At 37.2% G+C, this 25,946-nt stretch overlaps 4 protein-coding genes across 4 annotated transcripts in view; 3 read left to right on the forward strand and 1 right to left on the reverse strand.

The window, feature by feature from the left end:
• Positions 1 to 5,093: 5,093 nt before the first annotated feature.
• Positions 5,094 to 11,454, forward strand: LOC137723382 (GTP-binding protein). Its single transcript, XM_088692342.1, has 10 exons — positions 5,094 to 5,474; positions 6,100 to 6,308; positions 6,400 to 6,739; positions 6,907 to 7,131; positions 7,532 to 7,791; positions 8,705 to 8,919; positions 9,744 to 9,869; positions 10,050 to 10,226; positions 10,601 to 10,738; positions 10,830 to 11,454. The coding sequence occupies exons 2-10, from the start codon at positions 6,170 to 6,172 to the stop codon at positions 11,142 to 11,144; spliced, it is 1,935 nt and encodes a 644-aa protein (XP_088548468.1). The 5' UTR covers positions 5,094 to 5,474; positions 6,100 to 6,169; the 3' UTR covers positions 11,145 to 11,454.
• Positions 11,455 to 12,628: 1,174 nt separating this feature from the next.
• Positions 12,629 to 21,387, forward strand: ETFQO (electron-transfer flavoprotein:ubiquinone oxidoreductase). The gene is made up of 18 exons (XM_068462574.2): positions 12,629 to 13,189; positions 13,434 to 13,510; positions 14,099 to 14,205; positions 14,791 to 14,872; positions 14,955 to 15,063; positions 15,778 to 15,824; positions 15,930 to 16,004; positions 16,240 to 16,356; positions 16,491 to 16,559; positions 16,868 to 16,960; positions 17,680 to 17,782; positions 18,131 to 18,255; positions 18,642 to 18,691; positions 18,788 to 18,854; positions 18,948 to 19,027; positions 20,271 to 20,399; positions 20,485 to 20,551; positions 21,194 to 21,387. The coding sequence occupies exons 1-18, from the start codon at positions 12,757 to 12,759 to the stop codon at positions 21,275 to 21,277; spliced, it is 1,914 nt and encodes a 637-aa protein (XP_068318675.2). The 5' UTR covers positions 12,629 to 12,756; the 3' UTR covers positions 21,278 to 21,387.
• PTB3 (polypyrimidine tract-binding protein 3) overlaps positions 15,073 to 25,946 on the forward strand; it is a 75,153-nt gene continuing 64,279 nt past the window's right edge. The window contains exon 1 of the mRNA XM_088692348.1: positions 15,073 to 15,083. The gene's annotated coding sequence lies outside the window, so the exon portion shown is untranslated. The remainder of the gene's footprint in view (positions 15,084 to 25,946) is intronic.
• LOC137723381 (uncharacterized) lies at positions 21,372 to 25,055 on the reverse strand. Its single transcript, XM_068462572.2, has 3 exons — positions 24,544 to 25,055; positions 24,221 to 24,436; positions 21,372 to 24,094 (listed from the first exon to the last, which is right to left on the reverse strand). Exons 1-3 carry the CDS (start codon positions 24,898 to 24,900, stop codon positions 21,602 to 21,604), a joined length of 3,066 nt encoding a protein of 1,021 aa, XP_068318673.2. The 5' UTR covers positions 24,901 to 25,055; the 3' UTR covers positions 21,372 to 21,601.

A 25,946-nucleotide genomic window follows, 5' to 3' on the forward strand; every position in this document is an offset into this window, starting at 1 on the left:
AACACTTAGTACCCGGAATTTATATGTTTTAAATGTATTTATTAATGTAGATGAAAATGAATAATAAATACATTTAATAAAAATGGTCTTTCAATTTCTATCTACATTTTATTGAATTTACATTAAGATTAGAAAAAAATAATATTTAATAAATAACTGATTGCTAACCTATTGTCAGGCTAATCTCACTCCCTCATCTTAGTGTAGATAACATCATTTGTTAAACAAAATGATTATTTGACAACTAATTGAATCATATTATTATGCGCGTGCGAGAGACTTTTTTTTTTATAACTGGCACTACGCACCTCTTAAGTGCTTAAAAATTGAGAAATAATATTTAATAAACAACCACGTGCAAAAGGTATTTTTGAATCACAGCTTGCTACGCGCGACTTAGACATTTTAAATGTATTTATGTGCGTGAATTGCTTCAATATTTTTTTTATTTCGTTATTTTCTTTTTCTATCACTGGCGTTACGTGCCTCTTAAGATGTTTTGAACACAACATCTATGATTTTTCTTATTATATTTTTCTTACCCATCACTTGGGCAGTATCAATTTTGTCATTTGTTTATTCTTTTCTCTCTTCCCTTTCATTTTTTATTTTTTTTCTCTCTCTCCATTTATATTTATATTATATTATATAATGGTCAAATTACTAACTTACCCTCGCATGATTTGATATATTATTTCGAGCAGGTTTTGATTTTTTTTTTTTTTTTGCTGAGGGGCAGTTTGGTCCAATTATTTTTGTCGAAGGGGGTGACACCAAAATTTTTGTCTCATGCGTGACCCCAAAGCCACTGTTCATCGCATTGCTCGCTTTATATATAGATGAACGTGGTGTATTTGTGGAGACAGGATCACTTGATGGATCCTCTTTGTGAGGATCTCGAGGATCCTTCAATCACATTCGTTCATCATACATCATGCAGTCAGTTTTTGTCAGGTATTGATTATATTCAATTTTAAATAAAAAAAAATTACAATAATTTATGACCGCACAATATACGATGAACATATGTGATTGGAGAATTCCCAGGATCCTCACAAAGAGGATCCTTATGTCTATTTGTGGATTCAATTATTAACTGATTCGGACTTACAGATTTAACTTTTTTAAACTTTATTGTCATAAATATAATGTGTCAAACGATAATTGAAATCACATAGAGGTCATATTTATTTTGAGTGCAGAAGATTTGATCTCTGGACGGTGGTTACTGGCTAACCATGTTTCTAATATTTTAAAAAGATGACTGCTACTGTGCATTTCATTTGTATGGTTTCCTACAATATTGTGTTCATCTTATCTCTTAAAGTAGGTTTGGTTTCCTAGACTAATCTCAATCTCAAATGTTTGATAGTTCGTTTCATGTTTTCACAGATGAAACTATTGCGTAAGTTAGTATGTAGAAAGGGAATGTAAATATTGTGTGATTATTAGAGTCATGTTTTAGGAAGGTTATATTTATATCCTTTATTGTTTTCCTTATGTCACAAGGATTGTATGTACTTATATTGAGAATTATGGAATACATAGAAATTAAGCCGTAAAATTCTATTTGGTCTGGACTCTGGTGCAACAGATCATATAACCTTTGACAAAATTTGTTTACTTGTATGACAACGACTCCTCGGAAGTGTATAATAACGACAAATGGCACCACTGCACAGGTGCTTGGGGCCGGCACTGTGGACCTCACACCGGCCCTCTCCCTCCATCATTGCTTGCTTGTTCTGTCATTATCACATAATTTGTTATCTATTCCTCAAGTTACTGAGCAATTAGATTGTGTTGTACTTATGTATCCACTGTTTTGTTTACTTCAAGATATTCAAACCAAGGAGATAATTGGGCGTAGCACTAAGAGAGAAGAGTTATATTATGTGGATGACATCGTTCCTCGCAGAGCTAATGTAGTTCGAGCATCCTGTACCAATAATTTACAAGAAGTTTGGTTATTGCATCGTTGGCTAGGACATGCTTCGTTTTGTTATTTAAGGCGTATGTTGCCTAGTTTATTTCATGAAATAAAAGAATCAGATTTACATTGTGAAGTATGTATTATCGCAAAGAGTCATCGCGCTTCGTTTCCTCCCATTCTGAATAAAATATTGTTTTCCGTTTGATCTTGTGCACTCTGATGTTTGGGGTCCTTCTCCTGTTATTACTCTTTCTGGAATTAAATGGTTTGCTACTTTTGTTGATGATTGCACCCGTATGACTTGGATATATGTGATGAAGAATAAAAGTGATGTTAGTATGGTGTTTCGGTCTTTCTCTCAGATGGTTACAACACAATATTCCTTTGTTATTAAAGTTCTCCGCTCTGATAATGAAGGTGAATATGTTGGTTCTGAATTGTCTGGTTTTCTTCAGGATCAAGGAATCCTCCATGAAACTACTTGTCCTCATACTCCACAACAAAATGGGGTGGCTGAGAGAAAGAATCATCATATCTTGAAAACTGCTCGTGTCTTGCTTATTGGTGCGTTTGTGCTTAAACGGGTTTGGTCGGAAGCCATTACCTATGTCGTGCATGTGATTAATCGTATGCCATCTCGGGTTGTGGACTTTCGTACACCTCTTCAAGTATTAACAGAACATGTTCCTGTAGTATCCACCAACACCTTCACTCCTTATGTGTTTGGGTGTGTAGCGTATGTTCATATTCACAAGATTCATCGTAGCAAATTGGGTCCATGTGTTATTTGGTGTGTCTTTGTTGGATTTGCATCCCAACAGAAAGGGTATAAGTGTTATCACCCTGACACTCGCCATATGTATGTGACTATGGATGTTACCTTTTCCAAATCCAAGTATTTTATTCTTCATTCCCATCACCTTCAAATCCCTAGGGGGGAGAGCACTAGTGAGGATCAGGGTGATCTTGGATGGTTGGAAATATTATACAATGGATCTTAACAAGATACTACTGAGAATGAGATAACTGGGTCTTGGCAAGAAACTGCCGAAAATGAGATTAATGGGTCTCAGCAAGAAAATGCGGAGTATGTGACAGAGCTTCAGCTGCTACCTGCCGAAACAGGCACAACAGATCGTAAGGATCTGCTGAGGAATCTGGAGCAGTCCAGCCACTAACTGATGCCTAACCTACAACCTCCTCTCTCTCGAGCTCGATAGTGCCACCTAATGTGTTTTCTCTGAATATCCCTGAGGTAAATACCATTGATGCTCATGTAACTAATCTCAATAATGTTGTACATATAAGTTGTTGCCAAGGCAAAATCATGGTGTTCCTCCTGACAAGTTTTCTCCTGAAGGAAAAGTGAGGTATCCAATAGCAAATTATGTGTCATTCAAGAATCTTGCACCGGAACGTCCAGCATGGGTGAATAATGTGGAAGCAATCCAAGTACCAACCCGAGTTGATGAGGCCTTGAAGGATCCTAAATGGGTTACTGAAATGGATGAAGAAATGATGGCACTACATAAAAATGATACATGGGAGGTAATGGAACTGCCAAAGGAAAAGAAAAGCGGTTGGGTGTCGATGGGTTTTTACAATTAAGTACCAGGCCGATGGATCAATAGATAGGTATAAAGCAAGGTTAGTAGCAAAAGGTTATACTTTAACGTATGGTGTTAATTACCAGGAAATTTTTTCACCAGTAGCCAAGATGAATACGATACGTGTTCTTATTTCTTTAGTTGCAAATTTGAATTGGCTACTGAAACAGTTTGATGTAAAAAATGTTTTTCTTCATGGGCGTTTGGAAGAAGAAGTATATATGGATTTTCTTCCGGGGTATAATGCCGGAGGAAAAACTGGAGTATGTAGGTTGCGAAAGTCACTTTATAGGCTGAAGTAACCACCTCGTGCATTGTTTGGTAGATTTACTCAAGTTATAAGGAGGATTGGATTTTACCAAAGTCATTCCGACCATACGTTGTTTGTTAAACGGAGGAGTGGTAAGGTGACATCCTTAATTATTTATGTGGATGACATGATAATAACAGGTGATGATTCAAATGAGATAGTGAAACTAGAACAGAGCCTTACCGCTGAATTTGAGATGAAGAATTTTGGAGATTTAAAATATTTCGTTGGAGTAAATGTAGCTCGTTCGTCTAGAGGTATCTTCTTGTCTCAAAGGAAATATGTTTTGGATTTATTAAAGGAGACATGCATGCTTGGATGTAAACTTGTGGATACTCCTATTATAGATAAGCATTATTTGGGAATTTATCCCGATCAGAAACTGGTTGACAAAGGTAGATATTAAAGACTGGTAGGGAGACTAATTTATTTATCTCACACTCGTTTGAATATTGCTTATGCAGTGAGTGTGGTTAGTCAGTTTATACACTCACTGGGTGTGGATTGTATGGCAACATTGATGATAATTTGGGCATATTTAAAGTCTGCCTCGAGAAAAGGGATTTTGTATAAGCACCATGGGCATATGAGGATTGAGGGATTTACTGATGCTGATTGGGCAGGTGATGTGATAGGCAGACAGTCTACGTCCGGGTATTTTACATTCGTTGGAGGTAATTTAGTTACTTGGCGAAGCAAGAAACAGAAAGTGGTGTCATGGTCTTCCGCCGAGGCCGAGTATAGGGGTATGACACATGGTGTGTGTGAGATCCCTTGGCTATGAAAGTATCTTTGGGATCTTGGTTTTAAACAGGCAGAGGCGATGAATTTGTATTGTGATAACAAGTCAACAAGAGAGATAGCTGAGAATCCAGTGTAGCATGATAGGACGAAGCATGTGGAGGTTGCTCGACATTTCATTAAAGAGAAGCTCGAAAAGAAAATTGTATCAATTTCGTTTGTGAATTCAAAAGAGCAACTTGCAGATGTTCTTACTCATGCTGTGTGTAGTAGAAGTTTTGATGACTCACTTATCAAGTCGAGCATGTGTGATATCTGTGCACCAACTTGAGGGGGAGTATTGCGCGAGTTAGTATGTAGAAAGGGAACGTAAATATTGTGTAATTATTAGAGTTATGTTTTAGGAATGTTATATTTGTGTCCTTTATTGTTTTCCTTATGTAACAAAAATTGTATGTACTTATATTGAGAATTATGGAATACACAGAAATTAAGCTGTAAAATAGTTGAGAAAATAGCTTACGTAATTGATGGAAACAGCAATATTTTCCGGATAAAATTCGTGATTGGACTACGAAAGTATATATTATTATATTCTGATCGCCTTATTGCAGCTAATGAAAATTTATGATCCCACAAATGTCCTAAATGATGTTTAGAAATGGCGATCTCATTGACGATGTCTAGCTCCCTAAAACCCTTTCTGAAACTCTAACAAAACCCAGCCATACACCAATAAGACCTCCCAAATAATAATTTACCCATCCAGCGGCAGGCGTGCGAGTACTCTCCTCCTCCTCCTCCTCCCTCTCCCCTCCTCCTCCTCCTCCTCCTCCTCCTCCTCTTTCAGACTTTGGGTGGCCATTATCTCCTCCATTTACAGGTCAGGCTTCTTCTTCCTTCTTCCTCCTCTAATTTTTCTGTTTTTTTCTACTCTTATTTTCCTTTTAATTTAGTTTGGAAAGGTCTGATTTAGGGATTCAATCCTACTAGTACTAGGGTAAACTTCAATCCCAACTAATCTGAGTAATTAGGCTTTAAGAACCGTGGATTCTCTCTCGGTTTTCTTTTCAACCGCCGTGTGTGGGTAAATCATTTATCAAAGAATTATACTGTGCTTGAGAATGCAGTGGAAATGTAGAAATAAAGTGTTTAACAGGTTCTGTATAATATGGAAATGTCATATAAACAAAGGAAACTCCGCCGAAATTTTGTGAGGAAGAATGGCTTCAAGTTCAGCCCACCTGCGTTCCCTGTTTCCGTCCCTCCTGCAGCCCTTTTCTGTCAGCCGCCCCTCGTTCCATCTTCTGCTCCACCCCTGCCACACCTATAGCACTGTATATCTTTGTTATCGACATTTTATAATATATAGATTGCATGCCAATATTATAAAAAAAATCTTACCAAAGCACAAGCTTCTTGGGTTTCTTGGGTTGAATTTTCAATGGAAGCAGTCCCCTTTGATTTTGAATTGTTAAGCTGAACTTCACTTTGTTTTGTGACTGAAGAATGAAATCAGGAAAATCTTCTCACATCTTCATCTTCTGAGAAGGAAGAGGAAGAGGAAGTTTGTTGGGTATGTCTCATTTGTGCATTCGTTCTCTTCCAGCACGGAAGAAGAAGTTTGGTTTTGGTCTCCTTCATAATCCGCTTCAGAGTTCTACCAACACAATCCCCAACTTGCACATAGAGAGACAAGAGCACTCAAATAATGTTGGTAAGAATTTGATTTTCCTGCTATCAACTTCTATCTTTTAATTTCCAAGATTAGATGCAACTATATGTGCTTGATGATTGTTTTCTTTCAGGATCATTGTTCACCGCGGCCTTTTTAAGTCCCTTTGGATATCCAACTTTAAGGTTTAGAGTTCAATGCAGGTCAATATCAATCTTGCATCCTTTTATCCTTCATGCCACAGGGGAGCTTTGCACGCTACCCACTTATCAACTGCCTGCTTCTGATACTGGCAAGGGTACAGCTGGTCATTTAGAGGAACCCCATGTCGATTCTGATTGCAATGTTACTGCCGAGAAAACTAGGGGATTGTACAAAAAACCAGTGGATTTCACCAAAGTGAACAAGAATCTGCTTCCTACTGTAGTTCTTGTTGGGCGCCCAAATGTGGGCAAGTCAGCTTTGTTTAATCGGTCAGTAATTCATTTGCCTTTTTTCCCTTAAACTTTGTTTACTATGTATGTGTATTTGGCATAATTTTCATTTTACTCGTCAAAAAGAGAAAACGAATGCAGATATTGTAACTTGTAGCACTCTTGGCCTTGCCTTCTAAATTTTTTATTTTGTGGGTTTCTTTTAGTTTAATCCGGAGGCGGGAAGCTCTTGTCTACAATACACCAGATGATCATGTTACTCGTGACATAAGAGAAGGCATTGCCAAATTGGGTGATCTACGATTTAGAGTACTGGACTCAGCTGGTTTAGAAACGGCTGCATCTTCAGGCTCTATTCTTGATAGAACATCAGGAATGACTGCAAGTGTTCTCGCAAGGTCTCAGTTTGCGGTTTTCCTGTTAGATGTAAGGTTAGTTATACGGAGGCTGGCATATCTTTGTTTATGTAAAAAGAAAATGTGGTTCAATTTGGTTTGTTACATGATGAGTATGTTTTTGGGCTATTCTGGGTATATATGCACCCTTATGCATGCATGCAAATAAATCCAAATACGTGTGTACGTGGGATTATTGATTGTGAATGAGAAACCGTATATTATATGATCTAGTACTAGTAGATAAGCCACATCTGGTTGACCAGGGACTTATATTTTAGGGCCTTTCTCTTGAAATTTGTTGTTCACTTTTCCACTGTTTTAATTTGAAAGAACACCTAGAGTGCTACCACCTTACACTACAACCCTGGCCACCACTTCCTCTTTTCCTTTTACATGCAAATTTATTCAGTCCTTTGTGATATCTTGTGATTAGAGCTGGACTGCACCCCCTTGATCTGGAGGTTGGAAGGTGGTTGCGCAAAAATGCACCTGGAATCAATCTTGTCGTTGCCATGAATAAATCTGAAGCACTTTTTGATGGTAGTGGTTCTCTTATGACGGCTGCTACTGAAGCTTATAGGTTAGGATTTGGTGACCCTATTGCCATATCAGCTGAAACTGGACTAGGAATGCAAGATCTTTATGAGAGCCTGAAACCTAAGCTTGAGGACTATATGCTCCAAGTATTAAACAGTAAGGAAATCTATCCTTTTCTTCTTTCAATAGAATATTGGTTTCATGTGTAGAAACTTGTTCTCTCCTGTTATGTGTATTTCCATGCATATAGATGAACTTCTTCAAAATATTATATGGTCTTCTAATCCCTCTGGTCTCTCGTGGCATGCTTGCATTTTATGCAACCATATTGCTCTATGTAGAAAATTAATGAAGACTATCATGCTTATATAAACTTGGATTTGGGTTGCAGTGTTAGTGTTCACACATCTTAGCATATACTTTTTTAGCTCTAGATATAACAGTGCTGAGTTTATAATTTATTTATGTGAAACAAGAAAATGTATTAAAATTTCAAGCGCAAGGATGGAAAATAATGTTAATAAAAAAACAAATCTACCAACATATCAGACACAAGCAGAATACATTTATCTCAAATCTAACATTCTCCACCATCAAGCATGATTACAGAAAGGAATGTTCTTAAAATGCTTTGACATTGATGCCCCAAGAGGAGTCAAAAGTCTAGTTCTATGATTTTTTCCAAAGCAAATCTACTTTCTTAAATGTGTAGTTTGTATTATAATATAGTCTGAACATTTTCTATTGGCCCCGAACCTTTGGATACTCTTATTATCTGTGTCTGAACCTGTTTGGTGGATTTTGCACTGAATGACGACTACTTAGTCCAATATCAACAAGCTAGTATTTCAGATTTTGGATTTACTTAATCTTGTTAAATATTTATTATCGTTTTAAACTGCAAACAAGCTGCTATGGATGGTTTCATATGTTTTATTGTAATACAACCTGTAAACAAGCTGCTCCTTAACCACATCATTCATATTCTTTTATTGCTTTCTTGATGAAGGGGTCAATTTTTGTGCTATCCTAATTGATAACGCCATTTTTGTTTCTTTCTTGATCCTAGATGAAGAAGGTACTGCTGAGGATGGCAGCTCTTGTGATGTTGAGGAAAGTAAGCTGGAATTACAGTTGGCAATTGTAGGAAGACCCAATGTTGGGAAGTCAACCTTGCTGAATACATTGTTACAAGAAGAACGTGTGCTGGTGGGCCCAGAAGCTGGTTTGACAAGAGATTCAATTAGAGCTCAGTTTGAGTTTGAAGGGAGAACTGTATTCCTGGTACATATTGTATTTATTTGTTTGGTGCTTCTTAACTTTCAAACTCAGGTTACGAGTTGATTTCCTTTATTTATATTTTGTAGTCCTTATTGGTATAAGGCTTTGCTGTTGTTGCTGTTGTTGCTCTTGTATATTTTGTAGTCCTTCATATTCTTATGACATGCTCTTTATTACCTGGTCTTATATCTGTCAGAGATTATATTCTGTCTCAACCCCAACTTTACAGTATATGTCAAAATCATATGCTCTATTAGATTTACAAATGTAGGAATCTTTCTTTGGAAGTTGGGTAGTGGTTTATTAATTCCATTTCTTTTCAGGGTGCTTGAACTGATAGATTTGTAGGATCGCTTCTTCGCTCATAAAGAACTTTAGTGGTATTAGTATACTCCATACCTTTCTGTTTCTTGGGTAGAGAAATCAGTTAGAAGTTTTGGAATGAGAAAACTTCAAAGATGTTTCTTTCAAGCATTTTTGAGTTTTGAAAACACATGCTTCAATTACAAGCGAGGCCTGGGCTAAAATGCAGCTCGTTATAGCAACCACTAGCCCTCACTTTGGATTTCTATCTTGAGTACAAGTTTTGTATTTTTTCTTCTTGGTTTAAGAAAATGTATTATTGTTACCAAATGTAAGACGGTGAATGTGTGTATGCTAATTTGCGGTGTCCCAGGATAAGCAACTGTAAGGTGCTTGATAAAGTTTGAATGTTGTTGAACTTTCTAATTTTAATTTTATCTTTTTGTATAAGTATTCTTTGTTTTGACTGTCAAGTTTCATTTACATGGCTTATTTTATTTTATTTATTGTGTCTCCGTATTCAGGTCGACACTGCAGGTTGGTTGCAACGAGGTAAACAAGAGAAGGGACCATCATCCTTGAGCATTGTGCAGACAAGGAAGAATCTAATGAGAGCTCATGTAGTTGCTCTGGTCCTTGATGCGGAAGAGGTCTGCCAAACGATATGTTTATTTTTAAGAAAATTCTAGAGTTCGTGATATGTTTAGATTTCTGCTACATAAAATTTGATAGTTTGCACTATAAATGTTATATGACGTAACGTAAGTGATTTTTGTTTTTTCCTTGATATTTAACCGATTCCTTTCTTACAACATCATACGTAATATCAGATTGCAAATTCTAGGAGAAGTTTGAAGCATGATGAAGTAGTTATAGCTAGACAGGCAGTTGAAGAAGGCCGGGGCTTGGTTGTGGTTGTGAACAAGATGGATCTATTAAGAGGGAAGCAATTATTTGACAAGGTCATGGAAATTGTGCCCCAAGAAATCCAGACTATTATGCCCCAGGTACACCTGCGTACTATTTTCTTAAGTTAAATGTCTATAATGCTCCGTGCTCATTTCAAATGCTTCTCATAGAAAACAAAACTGGATATTTACAATATTTTTCACATGCTTCTCCTTGGTTGCCTGAGTTAATATGGGGTTTTTGTTCTGTTTTAATGACATGAAATATTATGATATAAAGGTTGGGTTACTAGTTTGATGCTGCGAATTATTTGGTGGATGTTCTGGGTAGGTTATGAGAAGATATCTGAAAATGACAGAAGCATTGGTGGGAGGGCGCCGGGGGTGGGGGGGATTTCAAGTTCTCTCTTCGATAATGTGTTTTGAGCATTGGTTTAAATGGTAATTTACGTTAGCATGGCTGTGGCAAACAGGTGACTGGGATACCAATCGTATTCATATCAGCCTTGGAGGGAAGGGGCCACGCAGATGTCATGCACCAAGTTATTGATACATATGAAAAATGGTGTTCAAGATTGTCAACAGCTCGTCTCAACCGTTGGTTGCGTAAGGTCAGTTGATGGTACCTTTTATGCATCATCCATCCAACATCATAAAGGTCATTTGGAACATAACCGTCTGTCTTTTCCTGCGTTTCATCAGGTTATGAGCAGGCACTCTTGGAAAGATCAGGCTGCTCAACCCAAGGTTAAGTACTTCACGCAGGTGAAGGCCAGACCGCCTACTTTTGTCGCCTTTTTGAGTGGGAAGAAAGAGCTCTCGGAAACAGACATCAGGTTCTTAAAAAGGTCTTTGAAGGAAGACTTTGATTTGGGTGGAATACCGATCAGGATCATGCAGAGGTCCGTCGAAAGGAAAGCTGCAAGTAGCACTAGCAAGAGCGGCCAAGTTACTAATAGACCGGCTGAAAGGATGTCGTCCGACAAGAGAAGTAGTGTGTCGGTTGAAGTTGAATAGCACTTGAGTAAAGGAGTATCGTTGTCCTCTTTAATCTCAGAACTATAACCCTCGTCACTTGAGGTTGTATAATTGTCCAATGGTTGCAATTTTGAGCTTCTATAATTCTCTTTAGGGATACTATTTTTGTTACAGGTTTATACTGTTTTGTAGTCGACATGAGTGAGACATCTTAGGTTCGGCTCCAAAAAATGGTAGGTCGATACTAAATTATTGTTGGTCCATTCTGATGCTTAGCCAAATGCCACCACCAATATCGTTATGTCAAATTGTAAAAGTATAAAAAAACAGTGCCATTTTTTTTTCCCCAGACTTGAGCAATGTTGTGAACTTGGATTGAAAAAGTAATTTCACTAATATTTTAACAGCTAAATTATGGGATTATTTTGCAAAGTGTTCATTTACTACGGTGGTGTGGAAAGGTATTGAGCCTTGGGGCGTGAGTTCAAATCCTGCTAGTACTATTGTATTTAATTTTAAATAAAAAAAGTCAAATGATTTTTGTCCGTACGATAAATGGCTAAGATGTCTTTAGGATTTTCACAATTTGAATCCAGATGGAATTCAAATTCAATCTATTGTTTGACAAAAAAATATGTAAAGAAAAAACAAATAGGCTTATTTACATTAACATCCCTGAAACTCAATCATATTTTCATTTTATCTTACGAAACTCAAAATATATTGCTTTACCTCATAAGCGTTAGCTTTGCATCTCACTTGAAGCAATTTTTCATCGTATTTTCCTTCTACGTAGTCATAAACTACTAGCCTTAAAAATCCAAGCAAACTGACTTTGAAATAAATATTATATTCTTATCGGGCATGCAGGTAATCTATTAAATATGAGAACGTGTCTTGAAAAATTTATAAGGGGTAGTGTTATACTTAAAATTTCTTTGTTAGGCTCTAGTTGGTAACATTCTAATTTTATCGAAGACGGTTGAAACCATTTAATTTTTTATTTTTTTTAGTAAATTGTAGCAGTAGTTCTTTAATTTTAACTTAATTAGAGCAATGATTCATCAACTAAAAATTCATTACCATTGGTCTCTCAACTCATCAAAACGTGCAACTATGGTCACTCAACTAAAAAATTATTACCATTGGTCTCTCAACTTTAACTCAATTATAACAATGGTTATTCCAACATAACTTATTTTGACAAAATTCTGATAAAGTTGACATAAAAACTCATAGTTACACGTTTTGATGAATTGAGGGACCCCAATTGTAGTAATAGTCATTCCAACATAACTTATTTTGACAAAATTTTGACAATGTTGACGAAAAGAATTATGGTTACATATTTTGATAAGTTGAAAGACCAATAGTAATTAATTTTTAGTTGAAGAATTATTATTCTAATTGATTAAAATTGAAGAACTATTTCTAAAATTTACCTCCTTCTTTTTTTTTTCTTTTTTTTTTTTTTTTTTTTCAGTCTTGCTCGTATATATCTTTGCAAAATAATAGTTGAATCCGTGACGTCTTCTTACATCTCCCAGAGACTTTCTTTAAATTTTTGTTAAATTAGGCAGTGATCAAAACGAAACCATTACCACCCCTCCATTTGCTGCAGTGCTCAGATTTTCCTGTTTCATCTCTCATCATGATCAGGCTCATAACAAAATCCAAATCTTTCAGGAAACCAAGCTGCTCATCCTCATTTCTATCTTCAATCTCTCCCAGTCCATCTAACCCAGTTTCCTCTTCGCCAAAAACAACCCATATACCAAATGGCGGCTATCTCTACGTTCAGCTTCTGGGTCGAAATTTTGCTTCTTTACGATCCCAGATTGGTTCCCGGCCGGAAGTCTCATCTGGGTATTGCCAAAATTGGGTAAATGGTCCGGCAAATGGGACTTTGGGGTCTCAGACCAGGAGTTTGTGCAGTGAACCGGACAGAGAGTCTATTCAATATGATGTTGTCATTGTTGGGGCTGGACCTGCCGGTCTATCGGCGGCGATAAGGATGAAGCAGTTGTGCCGCGAGAAGGATGTTGATTTGTCAGTGTGTGTTGTGGAGAAAGGAGCTGAAGTTGGTATGTGTATAATCACTTGATACTACTTATCAAAAGAAGCTTCAATCTTTCTAGTCACCAGATTAAGTTACTTTGTGGGATAAGTGGAAAATTATACATAAATATATGTGTGTGTATATACATATATATCCTTGTAATCTGAAATGCCAAGATTGATCTTTGCTTGGCTTTTGTACTATTGAATTGGACTTTTGCAGTTTCTTATTATGTTTGATCATTTTGTCATTTTTGTGATTTCGTATAGGTGCTCACATTATTTCTGGTAATGTTTTTGAGCCCCGGGCACTGAATGAACTTCTCCCACAATGGAAAGATGAAGAGGTACTTATCTGCCTCCTCCCACCTTCCCTTCGGTTTCTGCTTCCCCTGAAGGCTACAAATTTACTTGAACCCTATACCCTTGTTTCTTTTGTTTTTTGCTAAGCTATTGAAATCTTTACTTTCAATGGATGCCGATTGCTTTGGGTCACTAAATTTTTTATATCTGCAAATAACTCATACAATTGGAAGGTGATAAGATTGTTGCATTGTATATCAACGTTGTTGCTCATGTTGCCTAATGCTTACCCCATCTTGTTTTGAACAGTCTAATCCTTTTGAACAGTCTAATACTTGTTTGTGGTTAGCTGAATAATTGGGCTTCCAAGAAGTTTCTACGGAGAAAAAGTTTTATGATTGTAAAATTTGATTTTGATAGAGTTTGCGTTTTTACAGTCATATTTTGAACAAATGGATGTGGCATTTGTTGCCTACATGCACTCATTCTTTTTCCTTGATATAAGTACGAGGGATATCAGGGCTTTATCTGCTAATGTGGAATGTATTACTTGTTTGAGAAATAATTTGTAACTTACTTACATTTTCTTCCCTTTTATTTTAAGGTATATTTTTTGCCAACTTTGTTTGCAGTCACCAATCACTGTACCTGTTACTTCTGACAAGTTTTGGCTTCTTACAAAGGATCGTGCACTTTCACTGCCATCTCCTTTTGATAATAGGGGAAACTATGTTATAAGGTACTTGAAAATTGTGCTATGGGCTGCCATGCATTTTGCACCGTTATGTTTATTGTTCTTCTCTTTAGTTGTGCTGGAAGTTATCAAGAAACTAGCAGTTAATTTGTGACTTTGGCATGAAATTTGTCTAGAAATTCTTTTGGGTATTTCTCTGATAACCCTATCAGCTCTCATACAATGTTGACGAGCCTTTATTTTTCCCTTGTCAATCTGGTTCTGTTCAACAGCTCATCTGGAGCTAGTGGAATTTTTTTTTCTTTTCGGTCAATTGGAGCTAGTGGAACTTAAGAAGCTGTAGTATCATGAGACCTCAACAAAAAGGGAGAAATAAAAAGACACCAAAAGTCTAAGATTAAATTTTAGGTAACATTTTAATTCGTATCTTATAGTGAGCTTTCTTGTCCTTGTTGTCCCTGTTGTTCCTGTGTGGTTTTTGTGGTAGAAATGAAATCTTCGTTCGACTTCAAGATTTGCAACCTTTTCACGAAGCTCCCTTTTGTTTTTGTCAATATTTCTCTTCACTGTCATTTAATTCATGTATAATTACAGTTAAACAAACTCTTTACTGTGGACCTTGTGATGCAGTTTAAGTGAGTTGGTACGATGGATGGGAGTGAAGGCAGAAGATTTGGGAGTAGAAATATATCCTGGCTTTGCTGCTAGTGAGGTATTCCTGTTAACTTTTTTCCTGCTGTTGCTCAATGTACTGTATATTAAATACTGGTATTACAAGTTATCAAATTTGTCAGATATTATATGATACAAACGACACGGTTGTTGGCATTGGAACTAATGATATGGGAATTGCCAAAGATGGTTCAAAGAAGGAAAATTTCCAGCGTGGCATAGAATTGAAAGGCACCTCTCTCTCTCTCTCTCTCTCTCTCTCTCTCTCTCTCTCTCTCTCTCTCTCTCACTTGTCCTCATGCGTGCATGCACATGTGAGTGTGGTCAACAAATATTTGAAGTTGGAAAAGCCCCACTCTGGGCATATGTAGCACATGTGCTCTTACTAGAATTTGGTATTGCCCGTTTTCAAGATTGTAAAGTAACTAGGCACAATGTTTAGTAGATGACAGATGTGCCACATCAGCTTTACCTAAGGTGATGCAGAGTAGGTATTTTATTTAAGTTAGCTAAATCAAGTGCATTTATCTGTCTAATCAGTGAGGTTAGTTAGATGAGTTAGTTTATAATGAGCTATAAATACTATACTTAACCTTAAGGGGATGATTATTGTAATGGTTCATTCGAACAGAAATTACAAAAGAGTTTCTTCTTTCTGTTTCAACTTCTCCAGCTTACTTGTGCTTGATTCATGGTTGGTTTGTGCTGTTCAATCAATCATTATATCGATGCTTTATGCTCTATTGTTGGAGATCTTTATCTGAACGAGTCATGGTCATTGATCTTTCTGGGTTACTATCTTTAGGTTTTGCCTCCATACGGTGTCATGTCCTGTTAGAACTGTCACTTTATAATTCCAAGAAGAGAACAAAGAGTTATCCACTTGTTTTAGAATTTTCTATGAACTGGTATTGCTTACATGGACTAATTATATCCAATATGCAGGGCGAGTAACACTTCTAGCTGAAGGGTGTCGAGGATCATTATCAGAGGTTTCCAAAAATATTTCCTTTACCTCCAATAGGTTCCCATTGATTCTAAACTTTCAGTCCTTGTAATTCACATGTAATTCGAATATCTATCTGTTTCTATAACAGCAAATAATGAAAAAGTACAACTTGAAAGAGAAGGGGAATTTGCAACATCAGACCTATGCCTTGGGAATTAAAGAGGTAGCTTACTGTTTAAAGCAAATAAATTAGTCATACTTTAGATATTGTATTATTATGGCTGTTTCAGAGAGACTTTTCATCCATTATTTGTTATTGGGATTAATTGATTTCGCGGATTTTTTAATTTTATTTTGTTCTTATTATTTTCGTAAGTTTTAACTAAAAGAAGAGAAATTTCTTGATATACATACTATTCTGATTTGTAGCTGTTTTCCCACTACCTTTATGTTCTCAGGTTTGGGAAATTGATGAAGGAAAGCATGAGCCCGGTGCTGTGTTGCACACTCTGGGTTGGCCCCTGGATCCAAAGACATACGGGGGTTCATTTTTATACCACATGAAAGATAGACAGGTAGCCAAATTTTTGATGAATAATTGTCTATTTTATAACGTTGTTAATATATTCTCTTTCATACTCAGTAAAACAAGGTGATACTTCTGATATAGGGAGTGCAATATTAATGGGTTTCTTGCTTAACTTTTCAGATTTCTATTGGCTTTGTGGTTGCTTTGAATTATCATAACCCTTTCTTGAACCCTTATGAAGAATTCCAGGTAATTAAATCACTGGTTCTTCTGAATGATCTAAATGCATCCGTTGCCTTTGGATAAAGTGCATCTCTCTTAATTGATCAAGGGTTTTGCACCATTTTTGGGTACTCAAAATTTTAATGTTTCTAAATGTTTGTTGCGAACATGCGATTGGAGAAGTGATGCACGGAGTTTAAACTTCCATTATTTTTTTGTTGACTGTTTAGTGAATACAATACTTCCAAGTTCTTTGTCACTTATCTGACCTGAAAAAAAATATTCGGTCCTAGTCCTAGGCTCACATTTATTGATTTTTTTTTCATTCCTGATAGAAATTCAAACATCATCCTGCAATCAAAACACTGCTGGAAGGTGGGACTGTTCTTCAATATGGGGCTCGCACCTTGAATGAGGGTGGTTTTCAGGTAAATTGGTAATTTCTGTTTTACATAATATGTGTACAATACATCAAGAAAGAAGCTCAATGGAATGCTATCACTCTGAATTTTCTCCACATGGCTGCATCATGTATCTTTTTAAATTGGATATCCAAGGACAACAATTGTAAATATTCAAAATTATCCCCATAAGTATGCTGTCACCACTGAATGAAATGTTTACTGAACAGTTAAGGTAGGAGGCTTTAAGAACAGAGTTTCGCATAGTTGGATCTCATTTTGTCAATCATAGTAATTTCATGTAAGATGTAGTTAAAGCACACTACAAGCAGAAGTAGACAATTTGTAATCCTTCTTCTCCTTGGTTTCTCAACTTTTGAATATATAGCGCGATGCCCTATTGCCAGACATTCTAGCGACATAGGTGCTTATGTTGCCAGACAGTGTATAGGGACCACACATTCAGGCAAAAGTTTACCTGATCAATGGTTTAGATTTACAGTTTGGCATATGTGGTCAGACTATCACTCTGAAGCATTGATAAGATGGGTGTTTGCCTAACGTATGGTGCCAGATTTATAGTCTTGCGACATGTCTGCTATATTATAACAGAACAGTACTCTCTCCGCTTCCTCTCTGCGTATTTATAATTATATAGATGTGTTCGTAACTATGTATATATCATTTTTTTTTCTTTCTGTTATACATGTTATACAAATACAAATATGATGATAGTTAAATTTCAGTCTATCCCGTATCCAGTTTTCCCTGGAGGAGCACTTATTGGATGTTCAGCTGGCTTTTTAAATGTACCCAAAATAAAAGGAACTCATACTGCAATGAAATCAGGTATCATTCACCAAATAGTTCATCTGATTTATGTTTTATCTTACTTCTATTCAGTATGTCTAATTATGTGAAAATAATTCAGCTTGCTCAAAATTTTAAGTGTTACAACAAATGCTGGTAGATTATATTTGTTAAGTCACGTTATACCTATTTACGGTTGATTGTTTCTGTTGGAAAGTCAAGTGGCCAAATGGTCCAGCTCATAGTACATATTTTTCATGGTGAAGCACGTATTAGTATTATGAATTCGAAAATTCAGAATTTTTTTATGCGTTACATAAGTGCCTGTACTTCTAAATTGCTTTTAAGTTCATGAAGATATCTAACTTATTAGTTATATTACTACAGGCATGCTAGCTGCAGAAGCTACATTCAGTCTACTTCATGAAGGCTTAAGCATGGAAAAATATTGGGATGCTTTAAGGAATTCTTGGATATGGGAAGAACTGTACAGAGCTCGGAACTTCCGACCAGTTAGTATAAAATTCCTTTTCTTTCTCCTTTGTTTATGGTTTCAGAGTTTATCTACTCCCTATTTTTGCCCTACAGTTCTACAGTGATAGCTTTTTATTGTAATCATTGGGGGATCAACTACCTCCTTTTTGAGCCCTATACTTATGGGTCAGCTCAGATTACTGTTACTCTACTGCCCTCCATCTCGTTCAGATTGATTGTATAATTACCCTGATCCATGCAAAGTTTTGACTCATTTTTTCCTTGGTTTTCATTTCTTGGAGTAAGTTGAAAAAAGGCAAAATTTGTTTTATGTGGCTGGATTTGTCTGATGCTTCTTACTTTAAGCTTTGTACTTGGAAATTTATTATAGTTTTTGGTCACTGACCTTTGTGTATTATTGTAGGCATTCGAATATGGACTTATTCCTGGCCTGGCCTTAAGTGCTCTAGAACAGTGAGATCATATTGCTTCTTTTTACTTTGACTGATTAGTGTTTTCTCATACTATTCAATGTTCAAACCTTAGTCGCCAGTATTTTCTGCCTATCAGTTACATAATGAAGGGAAGATCTCCCTGGACACTGAAGCATGGAAAACCAGACCATGAAGCAACAAATGTGAGACATTATTCTGAAAACTATGAACTCAAAATACTGACTCAAATAGTCAGCACACTACAGTTTGGTACTAAGTGATTCAAATATTTGCAGGTTGCACAGTTCCACTCTCCAATTCAATATCCAAAGCCAGATGGGGTTTTATCTTTCGATATTCTAACCTCCTTACACAGGTTTTTAATCACCAACTTTCTTGTATTCATGTTTCTTTTGGTTAAAGATTGGAGTGTTACAGGTTTCAAAGGTACCACCTTGCCAACATATGTTATACAATCAGGTTTTCATAACCTACTTCACCAGGCTCCGAAATTAAAGATATTTATAATGGCATGGAATGGAGGTTTTTCAGAGTTTTAGAACTCAGGGCACATCAATGTTTAAAATGAAATCTCACTTCTTTGTGAATGAAGTAAAGAACAATGGGGACTTGCACGGAACTGTTAAAAGAGTCCAGAGGATATTTGCTCCAAAAGAGAGCCCTCTCACATCCCCTTTTTCATGTCGTAAGCTAAGCTTCTATTGGAGTTGCATGCTTCTAGCATAGATCATTTTGGACAGTTATGTTTTGTTCTTTCCCAACATGGTTCCGCTCCGCAGTAGGTTGAGGGAGTTATCCTACTTTAACAGAAATAGTTTGGTATGGCCAACCTCTGGTACAAAGGTGCCCCAATTTCCCACTCTTAGTATGTGATGAAATTTAGGTTTAACCTCAATGTGGTTCAAGTTGGCAGTTAAAGACTTGAGAAGCGGAGATGTGCTAGGCCGAGAGCCTAGGTTAAAAGGAATTCTTTGTTCTATCCTTGAGTTTCGGCAGTGAATTAAGAAAAAATTAAGATTTTTTCCTTTTGTGCTTCACTAATACCCAAAAAGAGAAAGGATACGTGTAGCTGACTACTAATAGGTAGGAGTTGAGGGATAATCATTGTCATTCCGTTGTCATAATGTAAAAAAATCACTTTAGTGGACTAAATCAAGTAGAGGCGGAATATTGCCACTTGTATGTAGCTTCTAACTGTCAGGCATTGTGTATTTGAAGACCACTAATATAGATTAACAAACTATTCTCACAATTATGGTTGAGCGTTTTAATGTATTGCATTTCACCAGAAAAATGAATACGGCTTCGTTATAGTGTGAGTGTCATCTAGTGACCATGGAGGTTTTCTACTGGATGTTTCAGTGTGCAACAAAAGCTCCTATTTCCTTTTATTCTTTTCCGGAATCTAGTTTATTAAGGATTTTTATCTCTTTGTATATGTGGTTTGTGTGTTTGGGTATGCCTCGATGCTTTTGTACTTCTTAAATTTTTCTTTAGCTGTCAAAGAACTAGCAACTCAGACTGATATTGGTACTTTCCTGCTTGCTCTTGTCCTATTTTGTAGTAAGTTATGAATTTATCTTTGTTTACTTGTATAGGAGCAACACAAATCATGAACATGACCAACCACCTCACCTTCGGTTGAGAGACCCCAAGATTCCTGAACTTGTAAATTTGCCAGAGTATGCTGGCCCTGAGTCACGATATTGTCCTGCACGTGTATACGAGTAACGTCCATTCTATTATTGCTTGTGTTTGATTGGTCATATCTGTAAAAGGATTCTCTTATTCATCTCAAGTTTTAAACTGTAGGTATGTCCCTGATGAAGAGGGTCAGCCGAAGTTGCAGATCAATGCTCAGAATTGCCTACATTGCAAGGTAATTTGAAGGGGTAGTAAGACCTACCTTTTATGTATGCCATATTTTCAACATATAAGCATCCACATTATGCAAACGTAAGGCCGGAAAAGTTCCTACTACAGTTAAGAAAGAGATTTTAATAGTTTATGTCCCGGCCAACATTTAGTTTTATTGAATTCTTATTCCGGCATATCTCATACACCTTTACTAGTTTGTCTTGCACTTCGTACAATTAATCTTTCGGGAGAGGTTTTGGTCTGCAAATCAAATTTACGCCTCTCTTTATCCCACACTCGTGTCATTCTGGAAGTCGTAAGTTGGGAACCATACATAGTAGGATGCTTTCACATGCAATGGTTGCTTCCAACACGCTCTTACATCAACCGACCTTCTTTTATCTTTTTTCGAAGTTTTGAGGATGCACTGGTAACCTACAAACTTTGTTAGTCATCTTTTTAACCTCAGGGTTGCAACTGCCCGCTTGTATGCTGAAGAACAAAACCTGGCATTTTGTATCGATTCTTCAGCCAAATATTTGCTTTGCTTGAACAAAAACGAATAAATGAAAGCAGTCATTTCTTTTCGTTGCCTTACAACGTCTTCTTGCACTCATTCGCTTACACTGAAGATGTACTGATTTTGGTTTGATGTGTTTTACAGGCATGCGATATCAAAGACCCGAAGCAAAACATTAACTGGACTACACCGGAAGGAGGTGGCGGTCCAGGCTACTCCATAATGTAGAGAGTAAACAAGTTGTTTTGCTATTGTCATTGCTAAATGTTACAGTTTCCGTATACAATAATTCTACTGTGTTTTCGCCGACGTGAATAAAATGTTGAATCAAAATCGAACGCATGTTTGTCTGCGGTCTCACAATGTGACAGTTACAAAATGTGGTTGGAGGGTGCGTCGCAGCCCTCGCTAACGAAAACGCCTGAATTACATAAAAATGTAGGATCCAGGAGTACAAAGAAGTCGGAAAAGAAGAAAAGAAAACAACATTCCGCTACCATATCAATTGTTGGCTCATAACACCTTTGCCCGCGCCTTCCATTGAATCCATGGCTACGTGACTACATCAACAGTCCTCGCCAATTCAACAGCTGCTCCAACATAACTATGCGGCGTTAACTTTAGTAGATTGGTCTTGGCTTCATTAGGTAATTCCAGGCCTTGTATAAAATCTACTATCCTCTCCTTGGTAACAGCTCTTCCTCTGGTTAGTTCCTTCAACTTCTCGTAGGGCTCAGGAACTCCGTATCTTCGCATAACCGTCTGTATTGGTTCAGCAAGAACTTCCCAAGTAAGGTTCAAGTCCTCAGATATGCAACCTTCGTTGACCTGAAGCTTTGATATTCCCTGAAGAGTGCTTTTGTAGGCAAGAAGAGAATGTCCCAATCCCAAACCCATGTTCCTCAAAACAGTTGAATCAGTTAAGTCACGCTGCCAACGTGAAATAGGTAACTTCATGCTCAGATGACAAAGATTCCCATTAGCCACGCCGAGATTACCTTCACTGTTTTCAAAATCAATAGGGTTTACCTTTTGAGGCATCGTTGATGACCCAATCTCACCGGCCTTAGTTATTTGCTTGAAATAACCCAAAGATATGTAGTCCCATACATCTCTATCAAAGTCGATCAATATGGTATTGAACTGGCAAATTGCATGAAAGAGTTCTGCCATGTAGTCGTGAGGTTCAATCTGCGTGACATACGGATTAAAGCTCAATCCAAGAGATGTTACAAACTCTTCAGCAATCTGAGGCCAATCAACATCAGGATAGGCGACAAGATGAGCATTGTAATTTCCAACAGCCCCAGCAAATTTCCCCATTATGTCCACCCTAGAAATCTCTTGCCTTTCTCTTCTTAATCTGACAGCAAAATTTGCCATTTCCTTTCCCAAAGTTGTGGGTGAAGCAGGCTGTCCGTGAGTACGAGATAGCATAGAAATATGAGCATTGTCTTTAGCCATGTTGCATATTGCCTCAATCAAATCATCCATGACCGGATATATGACATCATTCATGGCTCCTTTCAGCATCAATGCATGTGCGAGGTTGTTGATGTCCTCAGATGTACAAGCAAAATGAACAAATTCAAGTACCTTGGCTATTTCTGGATGTGGTTGGCATCTCTGTTTCAAATAGTACTCCACCGCCTTCACGTCATGGTTTGTCACTCTCTCAATCTTCTTTATTTCTAATGCATCGTTATTACTAAATCCATCAATTATTTCTAGCAAATACAACTGAGCATTTTCACTAAAGGTAGGTACCTCTGTAACTTGAGGGATTTGTGAAAGCCATAGCAACCATTTGATCTCAACTACAACACGGAAATAGATCAAACCATACTCACTCATGTATGGAGCCAAGTCCTTGACTTTACCCCAATAACGACCATCCAATGGTGACAACGCCATCAAACTGACAAGCTCAGATTCACCAGAAGATTTACTAGACACCATCTTCACACCCAGAGTGTTATCATTGGTGTTATTTCTGGTGTATCTAACAGCCATATCCACCGTCCTGGCCAGTTTAACAGCTGCTCCAACATAGCTATGCGGTGTCAGCTTTGATAAAATGGACTTTGGTTCTTCAGGTAATTCCAAACCTTTGATGAACTCTCTTATACTTTCTCTGGTAACTGTTCTTCCTCTTGTTAGTTCCTTCAGCTTCTCATAAGGCTCAGGAACACTATATCTTCGCATAACAGTTTGTACTGCTTCCGCAAGCACCTCCCAAGACTGGTTCAACTCTTCACTCATGCGAGCTTCATTAACCTGTAGCTTTGCTATTCCCTGCAGTGTGCTTCTGTAAGCAAGAAAAGAGTGACCTAATCCGACACCCATGTTCCTCAGAACAGTAGAATCGGTCAAGTCACGCTGCAAACGTGATTTAGGCAACTTCTCACTCAGGTAGGAAAGACTTCCACCAGCAAAACCAAGATTACCTTCACTATTTTCAAAATCAATAGGGTTCACTTTGTGAGGCATTGTTGACGACCCAATTTCACCAGCCTTGGTTGTCTGCTTGAAGTAACCCAAAGATATGTAGCGCCATATATCACTATCAAAGTCAATCAATATATTATTGAAACGGTTGAGGGCATTGAAAATTTTTGACATATAGTCATGAGTCTCGATCTGAGTAACGTAAGGATTAAAACTCACTCCAAGAGATGTTACAAACTCTTCAGCAATCTGAGGCCAATCAACATCAGGATATGCAACAAGATGAGCATTGTAATTTCCTACTGCACCAGCAAACTTCCCCATGATTTCAACCTGAGAAATTCTGCGCCTTTGTATGCTTAACCTGACAGCGAAAATTGCCATTTCCTTCCCCAAAGTGGTGGGTGACGCAGTCTGACCATGCGTGCGAGAAAGCATGGGAACGGAAGCATTATCCTTTGACATGTCACATATTGCCTCAACCAGCTCATCCATGACAGGAAACATAACATTGTTGATAGCATCTTTTAACATCAACCCATGAGCAAGATTGTTGATGTCCTCAGATGTGCAAGCAAAATGGAAAAACTCAAGCACCTACAATAACAAAACATTACACGATTCTCAAACATATGAAAGGAAGCTATCAACGGAACGGTATCAAATATAAAGGAGCAGCTTCAAGCTTGTTTCGGAATTTAATAACTCGAAAAAGGGATTCACCTTAGCTATCTCTGGATGCGAACTGCATTTCTGTTTCAAAAAATACTCAACTGCTTTCACATCATGATTAGTAATTTTCTCAATTTTCTTTATTTCCGCTGCATCATCGACGCTAAATCCATCGATGATTCCTTGCAAGTAAGATCGAGCATCTCCACTGAAACTGGGCACCTCTGTGACCTCAGGGATTTGTGAAAGTTTCAACAGCCATTTGATCTGAAATTAAGAAAAACAATAACACCTTCATCAAATTCAAATTCAAATTCAAATAAAGAAAACGCAACAAAAATTACGAAAACTCGGTAGCAAATTAAACCAAGTACCTCAACGAAAACTCTGTAGTAGATAAGGCCATATTCGCTCATAAAAGGAGCCAATTCCTTGACTTTACCCCAATAACGGCCGTCCAACGGCGACAAAGCCGTCAAAATCGAATGCTCGATTTCGCCTTTGCCGTGGCATGCACCATTGGTATCTTCGATGGCGGATCTTAGAGAGCAGTCTATGCGGCTCCGAGGGAGTGAGAAAGAAGAAGCGTTGGAAGGATGACGATGAAGGTACCTTGGGGATTTGGACGGCATAGAACTGAAGAAGCAGGAGAGTTGGTTGCAGTTCGGAACCCTAGAAGAAAACGAAGAGGAAGGAGAAGAGGCTGCGACATCGATGAATCGGGATGCCATTTTGACGAGCTCGGAAATCCCCCGGAAAATCCCAGAAAGGGGTCTGAAAAGTGAAAACCCTAGATAGGTGGCGACGAGGATGATGGAGAAGCAGTGCGCCAAACACTCCAAAAACTAAAAATTTAATCTATACCGGTACTGACTATTTTGCCCCTGTTCGGTTTGGTTTAGAGAAATTGTTTATTTATTTATTAGTATTTGACTCTTATCCCAATTCTTTCCTTCTACCTTTTCAGTCTTCTTTTTTTTTTCTTTTTTTCTTTTTTTTCGATTTTGATAATTATCTAGATGAAATTTGCGGTTGAATTTTGTTGAATTTTTTATTTATTTAATTTAATTTAATCTGTAATTTTTGTAAAATATGCAGGAGAGTTCGAAGTCAAATAGGGGTAAGCACATATTAAGCTTATGTATCTCAATGTGATTGTTTGTAGATTTCGTGCGAGTTTATGACTATGTATCAAATCGTTTATGTAATATTCTCCTTTGTATGTAAATAGTACCATATACAAAATCTTCGTTTGATTTTTTTTCAATCCCGTAGTATCGTGCGGGCATTCTTTGCTAGTCTTTGCTAATAGGAACGGACAGAAGTATACTTTGGGTCTCAAGCTTCATAAAAATTTGGATAAATTACATAAAATTACTTTAACTATTGGACCAACACAGTTTCATACACCATCTTTAAAAAATGTCAATGTCATACCTCATCTTACGAATTTGTTACAATTTCATACATTCTGTCGGTTTCTCTATCAATTCTTTCGTTAAATAATGACTTGACTTGAGACGGGATCAACTTTCAATTCCAACTAAATTAAAAAATAAACTAAATATTAAAAATAAAAAATAAATAACCAAACCCACGTCCAAATCGCCTCCCTTCCTTCCTCCTGCAACTCCTTTCATTTCTTCCTCCATCTCCACCTCCCTCCCATGGAAGTGACCGCAAGATAATTCCGAACCCTAACCCTAATTTAAGAAGATGTATTCAATTGAGATTTTGGGAGATTTGAATGAATTTATAAATCGATGAATTTTTCTAA

This window comes from Pyrus communis, chromosome 4, assembly GCF_041283825.1.
Source record: "Pyrus communis isolate YQ-2024b chromosome 4, ASM4128382v1, whole genome shotgun sequence".
NCBI classification, from domain to species: Eukaryota; Viridiplantae; Streptophyta; class Magnoliopsida; order Rosales; family Rosaceae; genus Pyrus; species Pyrus communis.

Excerpts from the sequence above, each read along its gene's own strand:
- ETFQO (XM_068462574.2), top strand. The coding sequence starts at position 12,757 with ATGATCAGGCTCATAACAAAATCCAAATCTTTCAGGAAACCAAGCTGC. Across the intron at positions 17,783-18,130 it reads TCATACTGCAATGAAATCAG|GCATGCTAGCTGCAGAAGCT; the intron begins GTATCATTCACC and ends ATATTACTACAG. Across the intron at positions 20,400-20,484 it reads TGTCCTGCACGTGTATACGA|GTATGTCCCTGATGAAGAGG; the intron begins GTAACGTCCATT and ends TTTAAACTGTAG.
- LOC137723382 (XM_088692342.1), top strand. The coding sequence starts at position 6,170 with ATGTCTCATTTGTGCATTCGTTCTCTTCCAGCACGGAAGAAGAAGTTT. Across the intron at positions 6,309-6,399 it reads AGAGCACTCAAATAATGTTG|GATCATTGTTCACCGCGGCC; the intron begins GTAAGAATTTGA and ends GTTTTCTTTCAG. Across the intron at positions 10,739-10,829 it reads TCAACCGTTGGTTGCGTAAG|GTTATGAGCAGGCACTCTTG; the intron begins GTCAGTTGATGG and ends GCGTTTCATCAG.
- LOC137723381 (XM_068462572.2), bottom strand. The coding sequence starts at position 24,900 with ATGGCATCCCGATTCATCGATGTCGCAGCCTCTTCTCCTTCCTCTTCG. Across the intron at positions 24,437-24,543 it reads ACTACAGAGTTTTCGTTGAG|ATCAAATGGCTGTTGAAACT; the intron begins GTACTTGGTTTA and ends TCTTAATTTCAG. Across the intron at positions 24,095-24,220 it reads CGCATCCAGAGATAGCTAAG|GTGCTTGAGTTTTTCCATTT; the intron begins GTGAATCCCTTT and ends TTGTTATTGTAG.